We start from the raw sequence: 20,024 nt of genomic DNA, 5'->3' as shown, positions 1-20,024 counted from the left end.
AACTTGGGTGGGGAGGGCAAGAGGATTGAGAATTCCAAAGCCACAGAGCAAATCATTGCCTTAAAAACAGAAGAAAAGATAGAGAAAAATCAGGCAAGCAGTCAGAAAGAAAGACAAAGAGATAAATGGCCAATCTAAAATTGTTCACACAGTCATCCCCATGTTACTGTAAATGATCAAATTATCCAGATGTTGTATTTTCTGGCAGTCACACCCCTTCTAAGTCAGTGTTAATATATGGTGAATATGGTCCACAAACTCCATGATTCTCTTCAAGTTAAAGGAAAGGATTCATTAATTAATCTGTTTCAAAATCCTATTTTGTAACTCAGTTAAACAATTTTAAAACCCACAGGCCACTAGAAAAATGAAAACTTGAGAAGACTAATGCTCAATTTTGATCTTTATTTTTCTTTGAAGTGATGGTATGCCCTGGCTGTTAGGAATTTTCTGTTGGTTGTTCAGTGTCCAGCTGGGACTTCGTATCCTAATTTTCTTAAGTCTCAATCCAAAACACACATGTGTACCCTCGGGTGTCCTGTTAATCTCTCGTTAAAAATTTGATTATATACTCACTTCTGACTCTACATTATTAAGGAGAAACCAGGAATGACCATGATGCTATTATGGTAAAGTTCTGTATGATTATTTTTCTAAGCTTTTTCGATTAATAAACCTTATTTTATAATACAGTTTAGATATTTGATAGAGATAGTTGGAAATGAGTTATTTTGCAATTTCTAGTATTTGAACATTTTCTTGTAAAGAAGATTTGTATCTGGTAATGCTTAAAATGCCCCAGATTTTTTCAGTGGATTTGTAGAGTAAATGGGTGTGCCATATTCCATGCATTATTTTCTAAAGAGTATTTAATGCTAAGAGGCAGTATGATATGCTGTAAATAAATAATGAATTATTATCCCTATAAGGCTTCGTCTCTAACTCTGTTTGGTTTCTCCTTTCTGAACAGTGATTTCTTTGTCTGTTAAAAAAGTAGTTAGACTACATTTTAGGCATGGTTCAGTCTTGTCCAGATGAGATTCTATGAATTGCTCCTTCTTGATTTTTAAGAATAGGTGGGTCATATTTCACATTATGCAATATTAATAAATACTTTTTTATCTCATTTTCAATCTATGTAATGAACATTTATGATTTAATTTTATAGTGGATAATATATATTTTTTGTTGTTTTGATGTACAGAATAGAACCCAGGACTCTACCAATTGAGCTCTATATGTTCCCAGACATGCGCAATGTGGTTTTAGAAATTTACTTTTATGTGCGTTTGGATATTATTGTAGCAAGAAGTCTACAAATATAATCAATAAAGTATTTTACAGATAATTTTCTAGATAGTGATTGATCTTATGAAATTATTTCAAGGTGGTAATATTTTGTCATGCTATGAAATATTTATACTCCTTAGCAGTTTCACATGTTCATTCCAGGACACATTTTTAGTAACTGTAGCAAACATAGACCAGATTTAAAACTGTCCCTGTGTTAATATTTTTAAAGTGAAAGTATTCACTGATCAAGCAAACAGCATAAAGTGATGGGGGTTGTATCTTAGTTTGTAGAATGTTGCCTAGCATACACAAAGTCCTGGGTTCAGCTTCCAGAACTGTATAAACCGAGTTTGGTGGTGCATGTCTATAATTGCAGCAGTTGAAATGTGGAGACATGAGGATAAGAATTTCAAGGTCATCATCAGCAACACATTGAGTTCAAGGTCAATTAGGCTACAAGAAAAGCTCCAGAGAAAAGTAGGAAAGGTATGATATAACTTGTGTTTACTTAGCAAGTCTGAACATTTAAACTAGGTTGGCTTGATTATTTGTAGCTAATTAAGTTTTTTTAAAACACAGATGCTATTTATCCATTGCTACCCAGCTTATTGCCGGGCTGTTATTGGAAGATACTGTGGCTGACTTTGTTGGACCAAGGAAAGAACCTTTTGATGATAAATGATTTTGAATTCCACTTGCTAAATGTTGAACTTTTGGTGACCTAAATTTCTTTTGTACAATGGGAATGCCAAGATAGTACTCTTCTCTTATCTGAGACATAACTTCCTGTAAATTCATTAATCTATTATCAGCTACTGATAAGAAGAAAAGTCATTAAAGTTTAATACAGGGTCTTTAAAAGGGAAAGACCACATTCATAGAAATTCACTAAGCATATTGCTAAATCATTCTATTTAATATTCGTGTTATTATTCACTCAGTACACTTAATTTATAAATTAAATTTATTGATGGTATGTATATATAGGGAAAAAACCCATAGTTTCCATAGTGTGCTGATACTATTCATGTATTTAGTTATCCACTAAAACTCACAGGAAGTACCCCTGTACTGCTAAGAGGGGTCTACTGTAGTAATATTTGTGCCAAGAGTGTGCTGTGAGGAGCAAAGATCATGACTAATCATTGAATTTGAGTTCCACTTCCTACATGAGAACTTTGAAAGATATTTAGTTTCTCTTAGTTTGTTAAACGGGAATGCTTGTTTAAAGCAACAGTTCCTCTCAGTCTGTCATTTTTAGTTTTGCTTTGGGACTGTTGGCACCATTAGAATAATGGTTATGTGTCTAAGAATTTAAAAACTGAAGGAGGGAATATAGGTGCATTCATAAAGCATATAGTAAATATCTGCTCTAGTCTTGGAATTTGAATTATAGAGACTAGAGGCACACTATTTCTGCCCACAAGGAAATTATATACTAAGGTAAGAGGTACATGGAACCTCAGTCACTGTCTGCTCTAAAGAAATAACACAGTGGGCAAATACTGCTCTGCTAGGAATTATGGGAGGTCAAGACAAGAAGCAAAACCAAAAATGTCTTTGACTTACTAGATTCCAAATGTCATCCCCATTTTCCTTTACATCTTGTACAAACTTTCATTTCTAGATTTCATGTGCAGATATCCTTGTGAAGAGCAGTCCCTGAATAGTAATATGTGTTCTAACAAAGACTTATTTCAGTATCAGTTAAGAGACAGTAAACTGGTATAATCCAAAGACATCAAAATAAGACCAAAATGTGGATAGACAACACTATTTCAGGTCTTAAAGTGCCCAGGATAATTTTATGCTGTCACTTTGCCATCTTGTATATTGATATTGTTTATGCAGTCAAAAATTGCTACCATCATTACATCCAGTCCATAGCTTGCTGAATAGGTGGAAAGCAGGGAGAGAAAATGTGAATTTCTTACTAGACTCTGGTACAAAGATTACACACTTAGCTTTTTGCATACTATTGTCTAATTTACAGCCATGTATTCATGCCAAGATGTGAAGGAGTTTGAAAATGTGGTCTTGTGTTGGAAAGGTGTGTATATAATTTTAACAAAATTTGTATGCCTGAAAGGAGATATGGAACCTGGGAAACCATTAGTCTCTGACATAGGTGTTTTTTTTTTCTTCATCTTTTGAGGTAGACAAGGCTGGCCTTGAACTCACAGTTTTCCATTGGTCTTACAAATGCTGGGATTAAAGGCTTGTACCATCCATGTCTGGCTTTTGCCACAGTTTTAAAATCAGCTCTAGATATATTTGCTTCCTAAAAGACTCATAACTTTGGCAAAAGGTAGCAAAACTCATTTCTATGTTTTAAGAAATTCCAAGGGATTTTTGCAGAGAACAGGGCTAAAATATCAATGTATTTTAAACTATTTTACAACTTGATATTGACAAAAGCAGGATGGTCCTCTAAACCATCTCTACCTGAAGATGCTCATCCTCCTCATGGCACACACGTGGAGTAAATTGCTCTTTCAAAGGTTTTTTAGATGCCAATGGTCCTCTTTATTATAGTTTATTGGTGTTGTCATCAGGAAGTCACTTAAGCCTTCTGATACTTATTGTGTCCCTAAAAATATTAATAAAAAACACACATAGCTTAGTGTCAAATGTAGGTAGTATCAAGGAAAGCACACTGATGGGGAGGGAGTAGGACAGACAATGGTCAATGAGATTATTATCTGGCTCTACACTTTAGGTAGACCTAAAATACCCTATTATTTATGTGTACAGACATTTTGTATACATGTACTTTTTTATTTTAGAATCACTCTTATTTGGGAGAGCTCTTGAATCCCAGACTGATAGCTGAGGGGCCAACAGGGGACTGATCCAGTCTCCATGAATGCAGTCTCAGTGAGGAGACCACAGAAATCCCTGGGGCCTTGGGTAGTAGATCAGTGTTTACCATGGTTTATGAAAGATCTTTGGGAGCCCATTCCAAATAGAGGGAAGCTCTCTCAACCTGGACACATGGGGAAGGGCCTAGGTCCTGCCCTGGATGAAATGACAGACTTTAGAGATCCCCCCCAAGGAGGGCCTCACCCTCCCTAGGGAATGGTGTAGGTTTTGGGTGGGAGGCTGGTGGGACTGGTGGAGGGACAAAGGAGGAGTGGTGGGAGAGGGAGCTGGGATTGACATGTGAAGCATTCTTGTTTCTAATTTAAATACAAACATTCCAAAAATAATCACTCTTATTTACTTATCAATCCCCCCATTCCCTCACCCTCCTATCCTTCCATGCTCCCCATTGACCCCCCCAACCCACCTCCAGGGATAGTGAAGCCCTCCATGGAAGACCATCAAAGTCTGTCACATCATTTGGGCTACAACAGTATCCCTCCATAGGGAATGGGCTCCCAAACTCCATTTGTGCTCTAGGGATAAACATTGGCTTCACTGTTAGGGGTCTCAAAGACTGCCCTGGCCATCTAGCTGTCACCCACATTCAGAGAGCTTTGTTTGCTCCAATGCTGCTTCCCCAGCTTTCCGACTAGTGTCTCTGTGCTTTCACTAGGTCAGGTCAACTGTTCCTGCAGGTTTCTTCAACACGGTCTTGGCTCCTTTGCTCATCCCTCCTCCCTCTCCACAACTGGATTCCAGGAGTATGGCTCAGTGTTTAGCTGTGGGTGCCTGTTTCTTCTTAGATCAGCCACTAGCTGAAGGCTCTAGGAATGGTGGCCATCAGTCTCATTATAGGGTAAGGCCATCAAAAGCAGCCTTTCAACTACTGCCTAGATTTTTAGTTGGGATCATCCCTGTGGATCCCCTAACATTGCTGCTGTTCCAGACCTTTCTCCGAACCTATAATGGCTCCCTCTATCAAGGCATCGTCTTTCTTGCCCTCCCCTCCCCCTGTCTCAGTCCTCCTGTTCTTTCCTGTTCTCCTCCCCCTCCCCTTCAATCCCTCTCCCCTTCCCAACTCCCTCCTCTCTCCCCTCATGCTCCCAACTTGTTCAAGGATTCTTGTCTCCTTCCCCTTTCTCAGGGGATCATGTATTCTTCTCTTGGGGTCCTCCTTGTTTCCTATTTTCACTGGTGGTGTGGATTGTAGGCTGGTAGTCCTTTGCTCTATGTCTAATTGCATGTACTTTTTATGTCTGCATGTACCAGGAGAGGGCATCAAATACTCTGGGACTAGAGCCATAGACTGCTAATTGCTCCCATGTGGGTACTGGCAATCAAACCCTAGTCCTCTAGAGTTTTCAGTACTTTTCAACTCTGAGCCTTTTCTGTACATACACTCTATGCAACCATCTCACCAATTTTTTGGAAATATGGGGGCATTGGCTGACTTTAATATCCTCAGAGATCCTAGAACCAACTGCCAATGGATACAGAAGTAACAACTGTGCAGCTTTTCCTCATAGCTTCATTGGAACAGCAGTTTAAAACTAACCATCTCCTGTTTTGGTGGTCAGCAGAGTAGTTGAAGATATAGAACATCACACAAAAAGATTTCTTATTTCCTGTCAGACAACCATCTAATATGAAATCTGCAGCAGTTCAGTAAGTATAGAAAGAGAATAAATATAGGTGTCAATTATAAGAAACTTGGATTTTAATTATCCTGATATTGTAAAGAATGTTTGTGTGTGTGCACGTGTGTATGCACATATATAATGCATGTGTCTATGCAGAGTTGTGTGCTTTGCATGTATGGAGGCCAGAGGTTAATGCCGAGTACCTTTACTCTATTTCTCTCCACCTTAAAAAAGAAACAAAAACCAAAATAAAACATGATCTCTAATTTATTGCTCCTCAGTCTTCTATTTCTTTTTTTTTTTGTTTTTATGAGACAGTGTTTCTCTGTATTGTTTCAGAGGCTATCGGTCTAGCCTGGCCTCGAACGCACAAAGATCTGCCTGCCTCTGCCTCCCGAGTGCTGGGGTTAAAGGCGTGCGCCACCACCGCCCGGCCAGTCTTCTATTTCTTAGAAGTTGCACTGTAGTTTTTTAATGTGAAGCAGAGTCATAACTGCTATGGTTACTTTATACATGCATCCCTGTCACTAGAAAAGGTTGAAATAGAACTTTCGGGAAAATGAAATGAGTTGTCTTTTGTGTGAACTTCACTTCACATGAAGAAGTAAAGTTTAGTCTATGTTTTTGATAATTGAAGTGTTTAATCAAGATAGAAGGGACCATCTAGTAAGACTTCAGCAACAGATGCATCATGTATTATTATTATTTAAACAGAAACTCATTAACCAAATCAAACTTACTCTTGACATATCTGTTATTACAGGTACTGTATTATTTATTGCAAGATACTGAACATCACAAAGCTGGTTCTATGGTATTAAACATGAGTTATATAGTTCAGTGATGTGTCTCCAGCTGCCAAAAGACTTTCAGGAAATGGGAACCTTGAGGAAAACTTCCTGGAGCTAACAGAAATTGCAATCTCAGGAAAAAGAAAGGAAAGTTTCAATCTAGATTTCCTCTTAATTTTTTCTGTCAGCAAATTCTGACACTAAACTCTCACACAGAGGTCTGATAAGTAATTTCTGACCAAAATGTTTGCAAAACCGTCAAGTTAGCCGGAGTTTATTTCTACCTTCCTAACTTCAAAGTTGGAGAAATAGTAGGCTGGATGTGGTGACACATGCTTGTAATCTCAGTACTCTGAAATGTAAGACATGATTAGGGGTTGTTTGTTTGAGGCCACCGGGGCCTACATGTTGAGATCTTGTCTCAGAAAACATTACAGAGAAACATTAACTATGGAAATGAATACAAATACAAAGACATTTTGGGGAAGAAAGCCATCTCAGGGTAAAACATAAACTTTGTAATGGAGAGAAGAGTACACACGGTCCTATGTTTAGATGCCTTTGTTTAATTACCTCTTTAATACAAAGTGCAGCTTATCTTTAAATTCTAAACATGCATTCCAAAGTAAAGAGTGTGATTTTCATCCATTGGCATGTTAGTGGTTTGGAAACACAGTCCAAATTCAGTTAATTTTTATTTGAAATTCATCATTGAGGGGATCTCCTCGACCTAGGAAAGTAGCAGAAGTACTCAGGCTTTTTGGGGCTTTGTATGATTCAAATGCAACTTTGCATGAACATGGTGAGGAAATCAGGGCCAGAGAAAGTCTCTGCAGAGACTTATAAGGTGAAAAAGAGTGAAGTATTAGCCCAAGTTTCTTCATTTTATCTGGACTGAAATAAAATCTCATTTCAATGTGTGAAGAAAGAGTTGATATTTTCAGTAGGAAAAAGTGCATGATACTTAATGGATTTTAAGATAGTACCAAGGATCACATCAGGGCTTTTAGGAACCAGAGGGATTTTAGACATCTTCTAATTATTGTCCATCAATTAAAATTACATAAGATACAGGATGTTTTTTTTCTTTGTTTTGTGAAGCTGGATTTCAAGTCTAGGGTCTTTCATACCCATGAATGAGAGCTCCAACCTCAGCTCACAAAGGCCCACTTCTTAGACAAAGAGAAGAGGCAATTTTTGTGTAAATAGAAGGCTAAAATGACTTAACATTGCTTCTTTCTTTCTGTGCCTATATCGCTCATGCCAACATGCCGGACATTCTGCAAGAAATGTGGCAAGCACCAGTCCCATAGAGTGACACAGTACAAGAAGGGCAAGGACTCTGTGTGTGCCTAGGGAAAACGGAGCTGTGACAGGAAACAGAGTGGATATGGTGGGCACACTAAGCCTATTTCCCGAAAAAAGGCTAAAACTACAAAGAAGATTGTCCTGAGACTTGAGTGTGTTGAGCCCAACTGCAGATCTAAGAGGATGCTGGCTATTAAGAGATGCAAGCATTTTGAACTGGGAGGCGATAAGAAGAGAAAGGGCCAAGTGATCCAGTTCTAAGCTGATCTTCTTACGAAGGCAATAAAATCACAATAAAAGAAACTCACCTAAAAAAGACTTAACATTATAATGTATTTGCTGTTATATGTTAATTATATGCAATAGTATGTTTCATTATGAAACTTTTCTGCATGTATGCGTGTTGAGCATACTTAGTCCCATGACCCTTTTTTGTGTTTCTACTTCCCATCCCCTTCTTCTTCCAATGCAGTCTCCCCTTCCCTTGTCATACCTTTTTTCCCTCCTTCCTGTTCCTTTGTATTCCTTCCTTCACTCTACATTCTTTCCTTCTCTCCCCACCTCCTTCCCACCATCTCTCCTTCCATCTGTCTCCTTCCTTCATGTTTGCTCCCTCCCTCCTTTCCTCCATCTCCTTTCTTTTAGCCTTCTTCCCTTCCTTCATCCCTCCCTTCCTTTTGTCCCCCTTTCCTTCCCTCCTTTTTTCTTCTTCCTTCCCTTCCACCTCCCTTCCTTCCATTCTTCTGCCCTTCCCTCCTTCTCCTTCGTTCTCTTCCTTCCTTCTCTCTCACTGCCTCACTCTCTTTCCCTCCTAGCCTTTCTTTCCCTCCTTCCCTTCCTTCCTTCCTCCCTCCATCCTTACCCCTCTCTCCTTTCCCTCTATCCCTCCCTGCCTCTTTCGGTTTTCTTTCCTCCCTCCCTCTCTCCTTGCTTCTTTCTTTCCTCCCTCTCTCCTCCCCTCCCCTTCCTGCCTGCCTCTCTCCCTCCCTCCCTGTTCTTCTTATCTCTGATCCTACGAAGTTTAGTTTTGGTTGATTACAAGATCATGGATGAGTGGTTATTTACTGGAGTATTGACACTTTGGTGGTGATTACACCACTAAAAATGTCTCTATCTGTCCCAAGCAACCATAAAATGGATGGATGACACCTGTGGTCCCATTGAGTAATTTTTTTTCATTCTTTTTCTTGATGTTTAGAAATGAGCCTACTATCTTGCACATACTGAGTGTACATTGGATCACTAAGCTACATCATCAGCTCCTGAAATAAGTTTTTCCAAATAGTGACAAGAAAGCTAAGGAAATCGCACAAGATTCCATAGCTGACTATGAAACCAGGTCCTAGAATAGAATCCAGGTTTAGGGATTCCTCTTTTTCTACTTAAAGGTGTTAACACTCAAAACCATGATGAATTTGCATAGTATATGCTTCTAAAACAGAGGACTATTAATCATATGCTTGCCTTTAGATTATCATTTGATTTGTAGTGTGGTGAGTCACGTAGTAGACTAACACTGGCAATACTAAGAGGCTATATCAGGAAGTAATTAAAAGAGAAAATCACTCAGATATAGTTTCCTCTGAAATTTTTAAAGCAAATATAACTTTGAGTGCTGATTTGCTTTGAATGCAAATTTTCTCATGATAGTTGGTACTTTTTGCAGCTAAAGCTGGAGCTCCTCCTACTTAAATAGAAGCTTTAGTTGTAAGGTCATTTAAAACCCATTAAGCTTCGAAGCTGTTCCTTGAGGCAGATTTCAGTGGTATTTCAGAAGAATTTGATTTACAACTGGGCACATTATTCACATAGAGTAAGTTTGGAACTTTCCTTTTGGCATGAAATTAGGTAATGAGAAGCAACTTGTTTGGAGTAATTGCTTATTTTGCTTTAATCATCTGCTTAAAGGGCGCATAAGAGATGTGTGTGTGTGCATGTGTTATGTGTGTGTGGCTAAAGTTTGATTTCGTGGAAATAGTTGGAGAAAGTACTGCAAGCTCTGAATGAAACTGATTAGTATATGCTGTAGTATTAGTATGACATGGATAATAATGTTTTTTTGATTTTTTGAGACAGGGTTTCTCTGTAGTGTTTTGGAGGCTGTCCTGGAACTCGCTTTATTAGCCTATTTCCTATAAAATCTTACCCATTTCAAGAAAGAATGATCCTTTGGAAAGACTTGTTTTTTAGCGTTCTCTGAGCCAATTTTATGTGATTACTTTACTATAAAGGAGAGGGTTCTACTTGGTAGAAACTTTTCCCTCTTAAGCCCAGAGACAACCATAAAGACTCTTTATGAGAAATCATTTCATTTATGTTTGATGTTTTGATTAATTGCAGACAATATTCATGTCATTTGTATTTGTGGCTTCATGTAGTTACATACTCTGATTACATGTCTAATAGGGTTCTGAAAAGAAAAGTTCCAGTTTCACATTTTCTCTAGAAATGTACTAGCATCTTCTATTTTCCTCTGCAAGAAAATATTAATAGTTAACACTGAAATATGCCAGTCACTTTATACACTGCAAGTGCTTCCAATTAGATTTATTTCCCACATTAATTTTTCCGTAAAAGACAGCACATAAAACCAGGGCATCAACACTAGGAGCTTATCTGCTATTTTCTCCCCATTTTATTAGCATGTACTAATTGTACAAAACAGTAGGTTTTGTTATGATATTTTATACATGTATATAACATACTGTGATCATAGAATATTTTAGTGAGTTTCCAACTCAAGAATCATATCAATGCATTAGTATTGCTGTTGTTAATGTTTTTATTTGGGATAGCACTAAACTAACAGTCAATAATGCAGGTTTTTGTTTGATCTTCCCTGAGTATGCCTGCTACCTAGCTTTCCTTTTCTTAATTTCTTCATCTGTAAAGTAACCCAGATATTCAACCCAACTCTGCCTGATAATATAATGGTTAGAGTTGATTGTTTAAACATTGATAGAAGTCAAAATAAATGTAAACTGCTTTCAGGATATCTTGTTCCATAACTTGGGAGGAGTTGAAGTAGAATCGGTTGCTTCTGGGGTACTTTTCAAGGAATTCATAGGAAGTGGTCTCTGAATATAGAAGAAGCAGAAGGAAAAGAAATTAAGTTATTATACTATGTCAAAGATGTTTTGTATGCATTATCCCATTAATCATTTCATAAGTGGTATGGTAGCAAGTGCTATTATTTTTACTGTGTCCATAAGAAAATGGAGATGCAGAGAGCTGAAAGACCTTGCTCAGATTTGTGTGGCTCTTTCCATTATTGCACACTGCTTCCATGGCCATTCTAATGCACTGCTGAAAAGAGAAGTTCTTCGGACTCATAATTTATATATTGTCAATGAGACTAAAATGTATGCAGGAGAGATGGAAATGTACAGTATTATATAGAACCGGCTTGTAGATGATTAGACACTATTATTTGGGAGACAGAAAATGGCAGGTGCTTGCTGTGAATATTATCTCCATTGGATTGTAATTATAACTTGCCAAGAGATTTTATTTATAAAGTCATTCATTTAGATATAAAACATTTGTTCATTTTGGTTTTTTTATAAGCAGGGATGTTAAGGCAGGAAGTTGGAAAAATATATTTTAAAAACCGTAGGAGGGTTCATGTAGGAACCCTTTAGTCTCCTACTGCCTAAGCAGGCAGTGTATAAAAGAAGAGGCACTTTGGCTTTTGGACTGATACAGGCCTGAATGGAATTCTGATTGTACTAGCTCTTAAACTTGTACACAATTATTAATCTCTCAAAGTTTCCTTTTCTTCTTGAGGAAAACATGTGGATAGTCACTTAGTATAATACCCGTAAGATGGGGAACAAGTGGCAATAGAGGTGGAGATTATTGTTCTTCATATTTTAGAGGAGAGAAACTAAAGATTCATCTACAAAGTGGTGAGCAAGCAGGTATGAAGTAGATCCTAATCATGTAATCTCACATATTAATATAAGATTAACATGATAAACCTCTACAGGAAAGATAGTCTGTATTTCAAAGGTGTGAAATTGAGGGGCCTCACTGTAGCTCAGTGTGACATCTTAGCTGAAACCTGAAGAGTGAATTGGTACTAACTAGGACACATCCATCTGTGATCCATTGGATTTTTCTTCAGCTCCTTTACACCGTCTTTGGTGGCTATAACAAACTCACTCACTCCCTCCCTCCATCCCTCCCTCTGTTCCTTCCTCCCTCCCTCCTTCCCTCCCTCCCTCCCTCCATCCCTCCCTCCCTCCCTGACTCCCTCACTCCCTTCCTGTATCCTTTTGTCTATTATCTTTGTCTCTCTTTCTCTGCTTCCTCCTCACTTTCTCCTTATGATCCCTTTCTCTCCCACTCTTTTCCCCAATCCCCATCTCCATGCCTCATGATAGACAAGAGCTATACCACCTTGTCACATCACCAGACCACATTTCATTATTTTCATGAGTTGATCTTGCCTTCTCTTTCACCTGGAAACTAAAAGTTGTCAGGTGTGGCTGCATTTTTTTAATCAGCACATCTATTTTTGTTTTTATAGAGCCATTCATTTTCATCTTTACTCATGCATTTTGTCTTATCTTAAAAGGATAAAGTAGTCTTTTATCTTTTCAGATTTAAACTTTTCACTTTTGCTTTAGATCCCACACATTACACAATCTTGAGGTATAAACTCCTTTCAATTCATCCTTATAATCCTCAGCATTAAATCCGAGTCTTAGAACTTGACCCAAAAAGGCATACCTATGGACATCTTATCTTAAACCACAACTAAAACAAATCACTTGTAGATCACTGAATGCATTAAGTTTTGTCTATTCTCCGCATTTGCATAATCAGTTCACATTGAGGACATACTATTTCCCCTAATTTGTCATCATCTCTTTGGTAAATGCTTCCTTCTCATCTGTACATAGTTTGCATCTCAGTATTTTAAATGCCTCTCATTGGACCACCACTCCCAAGATCACGTTGAGTACCTACCTGTCCTCTGGGCTTCTAAGTGCTTACTTCTTTCATGGAGTTTACCATACCATTTGGTAATTAGTCACTGTGTGAATCTAGGGCACAAGCAAATGGGGTATGTAAGAAACTTCCACTTTAAAATGTTTATCAAGCCATCTTATGTTCAATAGTCTCCCAGGAAAGTAAAATATACAATTTAAGTTAATAGTTGGACTGACTTCTGGGTTATACAAACATTTGAAGCCTAGATAGCCCTCAAGTTCTGGTATTCCCTTTTGATTATTGAGCACTTCTTGATATACTCTCTAATCTACCATTTTATCTCATACTGGAATTGTCTGTTTTATACTTTCTGCTGCCAATCCTATTTTATGCTTAGGAGATTGGGTCATTACTGAGATTGTGTCTCTTGTGTCTAGTATCAAGTAGACTCAAGCAAATCCATTTGATTTTAATATCCTAATTGCCTGTTGCCATCTAATACTGAATGTTTCCTTGTTTTCCCTGTTACCTGTTACTCTTATTAGACTTCTGAATTCTTTTTAAATTAAGCATGTGACACTTTCTTTCCTCTTAGTATTCTAAAAAGAAGTTTGCTTCTTTCCTTAAGACCCTTGCTGCCACTAACATGCATGTCAGTTTTCTTGTGATCTTGGGTTTTTGCATTGTCAATATGGGCTCTGGCAATGGAGGGGGGTATCCTGTTATGTAAGGAAAGATGACCTTAGTTATCTTATTGAAATAGAGGAGAATAACAATTAAATATATAAACAGAAGTCTTATAATTGTCCACATAGTTAGCTGTATTTTAGCTGTATTTATTTTTATTTTATGTGTATGGGTATTTTGTCCCTATGCCTTGCTCATGGGGTCAGAAAAGGCAGTTCATTTAACAAGAACTAGAGTTACAGACCATTAGCCACTATATAGGTACTGAGAATCAAAGCTAAGTTCTCTCTAAGAGCAGTCAGTACTCTTAACTGCTGAACCACATACTTAACAATTGAGAAGGTTGTTTACTTTACTAAATGAAGAGCGAGTTCAACAATATTGTAGAATTTAATTTTGCCATGGTTCAGTACAGAGTACAGAGGAGATGTATATACTTTAGTCTTACAGTGTTAGGTTCAGAGCCTTGGCCGTGGCAGCTCTACAGGCTCGGCTTGGCCACTTGCCCTAAATATGCCAATTAAAGAGATGAGTAATACTGAAGAAGACAAAAAATTTTCTTCAATAGTGGCTACATTTGCAAGCAGAACAAAAGTTTTCAGCCCCCTTCTCCCTTCAAGTTTATCTTTAGAGTCCTGACAGGAAATTGTTTTCAAGAGAAAGGAAAAGGTATGCATAACTAAGCATTCCTGGATAAGCTATGGTTTTTACAAATTATTGACCCATTCTTATCCGGGATTCAGAGTCTTTTGCAGCATGATCTGACAGGTCTTCAGAACTATGTAAAATGTCTTTCTGGGAGATTAGTTCCTCCTGTGGCTGGCATTAGGGTTCAGCCTTTTCCTTTTCCTAACAACATGAGATTTCTGGGGAAATTCCAGTGTCATGGAGACCATTGTTTCAATAGTCTGATATCTGAAAGGAGTGTACTAGCATCTGTTTAGAATATCATTATTTCCCCGGAATAATTGACACCAGCACAGAATCATAGAGAAGGCTCTACTACCTCAGTTAAAATTTATTAGTAATCTGTTCATGATTAAGTTTGATAAACCATAATTGATCTTAATGATATTGTTTGGAAAAAGGCTTGGTTACAAGACAAGGTCCTAATCCCCAAAACTTCAATACAGAGGATAATACTGATCTTGTTAGTAGGGCCCAGAGAAAGGAAAGCACTGATTGCCATCCTGAAGGTTTTGTGCGTTCTTTCTTAAAATTGTGGGTGTTTTTTTCTTGAGAATTGTATACACAGGCACTGAACTAACATTATTTATACCACTCTTTCTCCCCCTCAAACTCCTCCTATTCACCAACCATTCCCTCTCCAATTCAAAGCCTTTTCTTCTTTAATCACTATTGTTACATACATATACATGTACATTGTATATTATTATTATTTTTTTTTCGTTTTTCGAGATAGGGTTTCTCTGTGGCTTTGGAGGCTGTCCTGGAACTCACTCTGTAGACCAGGCTGGCCTCGAACTCACAGAGATCCGCCTGCCTCTGCCTCCCGAGTGCTGGGCTTAAAGGCGTGCGCCACCAACACCCGGCCTCATTGTATATTATTTTATGAGAGAAAATAGCAGCACAAAACTTAAAGGTTCAAAGTGGGCTCTGTGGCGCAATGGATAGCGCATTGGACTTCTAGCGTGGTTAAGAGATTCAAAGGTTGCGGGTTCGAGTCCCGCCAGAGTCGATGGTGTTTTGCCTATGATATGTCTGAATAGAGCAGTCAGTGTTTTCTGCTACTGACATCAGCATGTGCCATCCGCACAGAGTGAGAAAATATTAGGGCTTGAAAGGTTAAAAGTGTCCACCTTGAAAAGGTGTGTTTTATTAGAGGGGAGGGAAAGGGAGAGGGACCTCATACTGACTTGTGAAGCAACCTTGTTTCTTATCTAAATTTAAAATGGAAAATAAAAAAATATTAATAAAAAAAACTTAAAGGTTCAAAGTCCTGAGGAACAAGCTGACTTTCCATCGTAGGTTCATCACTTGCTAACTAATGAGAATTTAAGATATTCATGTAGCATGATTAATACTTAATTAGTCAAATATGATTACATCAACATGTATCCCACAATGCTGTGCTATAGATTCAGAGAGTCTCTGAAGTGAAATGCTTAGAAGAGTGCATCCAAGGAAGAGTTATCTTTATAAATCATTCAATAAAGCAGTGGGAAGTCATTGAAAGAGTTTGTACATATTAGAACTTTTCAAAAATCACAGCAACTACAGTAGGGAGAATGATCTAAATTTGATGCATTATAAGTTGGAGCGTGTAACTGCAGTTTATAGTAGTTGATCATTCAAGAGACTCTGAAGGCTGGCACTATGAGAATTGCAGGGAATATCTAGTGATACAGATGGAAATCTTTAGTATGTGATACATGCTGATGAAATTGTGGTGATGTCGGTAAGTGAGTTGAAGGAATGTAGACTAACTTGTAGAATTGTGGCTGGAGAAGTTATAATATCATAGATTAAGCAGGGGGAAAATAAGGTGAATTGTTCTCTTGCTTTGACTATTCATAATCTTCAGGTGGTTCATGTTCTTTAAAGCAGAGAAAAATGAAAGATCCCATCCATATACATATATATATATATTTAAAAACAAATGGATGGATCGATGTATTTTAAGAATATTTCCATAAGAAGAGTTCAGCCCTGCTGTGGAAAATATGGGCTTTCCTTTCTCTATCTTTCCTTGATAAGTCAAGTATTTATACAGCTTAAAGAATCTTACTGAGGTAAATCCTTTGGCAACGGATAATGTGGAAGTAACAAAGTATTATAATATTTCATTGGCAACTTTGCCTTACATCGGCAGTTTGGCAACTTGCCAAAGAATCCTTGGGAAAAAGTACAGTCTTTATATTCTGAGTGTAGAGCACAAGTACAAGTTTCTAAAAAGTAGCTGAAGAATTAGTCAGAGATATAATATTTAGAGCCTTGAGGACAAAACCAAGAATTCCGACCTTATGTGTAAAACCTAAAATGAGAAGGAAAATTCTTGAACATTACATAAGTAGGTTCACATTTTCAAACCAACTACATGCACTTCGATTACAATGTGGAGAGGATGGTATGACTCAGACAGAAAATTCAGAGAGACATTAAGAGGCTTGTTAAGCTTCTGTCTCCAGAGACACCTCCAGAAAGAATGAAAGAAACTATTGTAATATTCCAAGCAATGTCAACACAGGTGGGAACATATGAGGACTTTTACATTAGAAGTTGGAAATATGTCTCCTTTATAATAACAAGAGAAACTTGGAAAACAAAGGAAGGTCCTTACTATAAATTGGAAAAATGCAAGAGTTGTCTGTCTTGATAATTTCAGTTTTTTGGGTTGTGTAGTGTATGTGTTCATATAGTTGTATGGGCATGTGTGCCATGCATCTGTATGTGTTGGCCAGAAGTTAATGGCAGGTATCTTTCATTGTTACTTTCTACCTTATCTTTTGAGACATGATCTTTCACTGAATCCAGAGCTCACCAGTTAGGCAAAAACAGCTATACAATGAGCTTCAGGAATCTGCCTGTCTCTGTTCCCCAATTCATGTACTAAGGTTATAGACATGTATGACCATGCCCTTCTTTGGCTTGGGTGCTGGAGATCCAGACTCAGGTCCACATGCTTTCCCAGCAGGCACTTTACTGACTGAGCATTGCCTCCACTCTCAATTTTGCTTTTATTATAAAATCAAGTGCATGCGATTTAATGTAAAATCAAGGGGATGAAGAGGAATAAGAGGACTGAAGAGAGTAGAAACGTTTTGTACTTACAAAAATTAAATCAATTTGGACAGAGACATGTAGTAAGCCTTTTGAGTACTAGTGTGAGTTAATTTAACATTGAATGTTGCACATTTACCCTGGAACTCAGCTATAGAGAGACTCTGTTCATCAGCAACTACTTACTCAGGTACAGGCACAGAGAAAACATTTGAGTTAGATTTATATAGGGTTGTGACTTTTTAATTTTTATTGAAAATAGATTCATCACTCATAAAATACATCCACTCCACAATTTCCCTCCCTCCAATCCTCCCAACTCTCCCCTAACTCCCCTCTCTCCCAGATCCACACCCCTCTTTAGAAAAGTACAGACCTCCATATTTTTAAAAGTTATCATCAAGCAGACACAGAGCACCTGGGTTTGGGGGAATGTAAGGTGGTGTGAATGGAATAAAGATAGAAACAAGACTAAATCTGGCCCGTGGAATAGGTCTGCAAACTGAACGTTTTCTGAAACAGAAAAAAAATGATAACTGGCAGTTATTAAAAACACAAGGTAGGATGAAAGTAGATTGGTAGAAAGCAAGTATGTGTTTATAATTTTGTATATTTGCCTCACTGTCTTCTTACAGTAAGTTTCAAGTAAATGAGGATGGCTAAAGATATCCTGAAGAGTGTGTTTATTCCACTTTCTTTCAAGGTGTGAAGTGGCTTTGGGGAAGACAGGAGGTATCATCCATTCTAAATAACTCATTGAATATTCAGTCAAAAGAAGATGTGGCCATAACCTCCGGGGACATCATTCAACTAAAAGTGTTGTAAACAATGTCTATACCCCTTCTAAACACACCAACGTATGAGTTCAACAAAGTTTGTTCTGGGGAACCATTTAGTTGATCCAGCTTATTACAGATTCTGCTTTATTGGTTATATTACATGTAACCCCCAAACAGCCACACTGGAAACTCTTCAGAAAGCATGGATGATCACTTCCCTAGAGATACATAGAACTCCAATCATGAAGTCTTTCCCAGAATATAAACTCCAGATTCTTCCCAATACCCCTTGAATTAAAACAATGTCACATAAAAAGTGACTAGAAAATGGTCAGATACTCAAGTAAGCATCCAATGACCCTCCAAAGATCCTTTTTCTAAAAGGGAACACAGCCAGCCCACAGATCCAATTGTGATGGACTTCTGCAACTAGGCACACATGATCTCCTGAAAATCATAACAGTTGGGCTCAGCCTTACAACAAGTAATTCCTGTTATCCCCCAAGGTTGGCTTGGCTTTAGTTACCCAGAAGTGATTAAACTGCAGTTATGGAACAAGCTACTTTTCTTTATCTAGCAATTTTTCAGGAAGTGCACAGTGTTGATATAAGGAGCATTGTTTCATCAAGAGTAAATGAACTCCAGGACATTATGGTAATACACAAAGCATATTGGATAAGCTGGAATCACTAGGTGTTGTGAATGCCACACAGGCATAAAGCTGTGTGAGTGCTGTCATAATAGTAGCTCAGCCAGCAAGCCATGAAAGCTCCTTCAGTAGATACTGCCTCTTGTTTAACTACCTCAAGGACTTAGAAAGACTCATGAAATCCTCAAAGAGGAACACTGGAACACTGGAATGTTGTCATAATGTATTTTGTCACTTCTGAATGCTGTGGCTGTAATGCTTGAAAGTAGGCTGATGGTTCCATATGGCTTATCTATGGAATGAGTGTGTATGAGACCTTCAACCAAAGATAACTAGATAAGGCTCTTCCAAAGAATACTATGCCAGATTCAGACACAAAGGCTATATAGAAAAGTAATGGTGGCATTTTGTATATGATTTCTTGGATATTTGAGGATAAATTAATACAAACTCTGAAACATCCTTATACACATTGCCAAATAATTTGAATTTTAAGTTACACATTCTGCTGAAATCTTGCCTTGATTTCATATGAATCCCTGGGGCTACCGAGTCCAGTGCTGCATGAAGAGTTCACAGCCTCATTGCCATAGGTCAATAGTGGCCCTGGGCCTTACCGAACTAGTTGTTCTATCATGCATGAGTTGTTCCACTCATCTGCTTGATCAAAGGAAGCTATGTACCAAGACCATACTCTAATATGTAGGATGAAAAAAGATGAGAAGGTCAGGAAAGGTCTAGTCTCTTTAAAGGTCAGATTCAAAGATAAGAGATAACCTAGCCATTTGCATTCTCCTAGTCCAGAGCTTTAATCACATGCTTCACGGAGCTGAACAGACCCTCTGAAACACCATCTTCAAATATGGGTCTTCATTTTGCCTGGCTATGCGCCCAGCTAAAACTTGATTTCCACAGTGTCTGAAGCTGAGACTGTGTGGAAGCTGACACCTCCAAAGATGATTGTAGAAATTTACCCTTCTACTGGTAACAAGTGAAAACCATACTTTATAATAATTACTTCTTTTCCTCTTCTCCATCAATAGAACCACAGGCAGGAAATATTGCGCCTTGTCTGTTTTCAGCAAAATGAAAACTCAGGAAATGCCTGAGAAATGATGATTTGGATAGATGCCCATGACCATGTTAACACTAATATTGTAAGCAAAGGTGAATTTAGAGACTGATTATACAAATAGAAACTCTGCGGTTTATTTTGATTAGAACACCCTAATGTCACATAGGAAAGTATCAGGCCTAGGCTCAACACAACTGTCAAAAACAACAATACATGAAGTAAGTAGTCAATTACGAGTACTTTAAATCATGGACTTTA

General features: G+C 37.9%; 1 protein-coding gene, 1 non-coding gene and 1 pseudogene across 3 annotated transcripts in view; all 3 read left to right on the top strand.

Moving 5' to 3' along the window:
* The first annotated feature begins 572 nt into the window (after window positions 1-572).
* Window positions 573-20,024, top strand: part of Il13ra2 (interleukin 13 receptor subunit alpha 2) — a 61,695-nt gene continuing 42,243 nt past the window's right edge. Inside the window, exon 1 of one of the 2 annotated variants that reach the window (XM_040744525.1) lies at window positions 573-629. In XM_040744525.1, the coding sequence (XP_040600459.1) occupies window positions 627-629 (3 nt within the window). In that variant the 5' untranslated portion in view covers window positions 573-626. Of the gene's footprint in view, window positions 630-9,627; window positions 9,711-20,024 lie in introns of those variants that run through there. The other variant, XM_040744526.1, reaches the window with a different exon arrangement.
* Window positions 7,832-8,183, top strand: LOC106022160 (annotated as a pseudogene).
* On the top strand, window positions 15,136-15,221 carry Trnar-ucu. The gene is given in 2 exon segments: window positions 15,136-15,172; window positions 15,186-15,221. It is a non-coding gene; the product is annotated as a tRNA-Arg (tRNA).

The sequence above is a fragment of the Mesocricetus auratus genome, unplaced genomic scaffold (assembly GCF_017639785.1).
Source record: "Mesocricetus auratus isolate SY011 unplaced genomic scaffold, BCM_Maur_2.0 Super-Scaffold_100003, whole genome shotgun sequence".
Taxonomy (NCBI): domain Eukaryota; kingdom Metazoa; phylum Chordata; class Mammalia; order Rodentia; family Cricetidae; genus Mesocricetus; species Mesocricetus auratus.
This window is presented reverse-complemented; position numbering and strand designations above follow the sequence as displayed.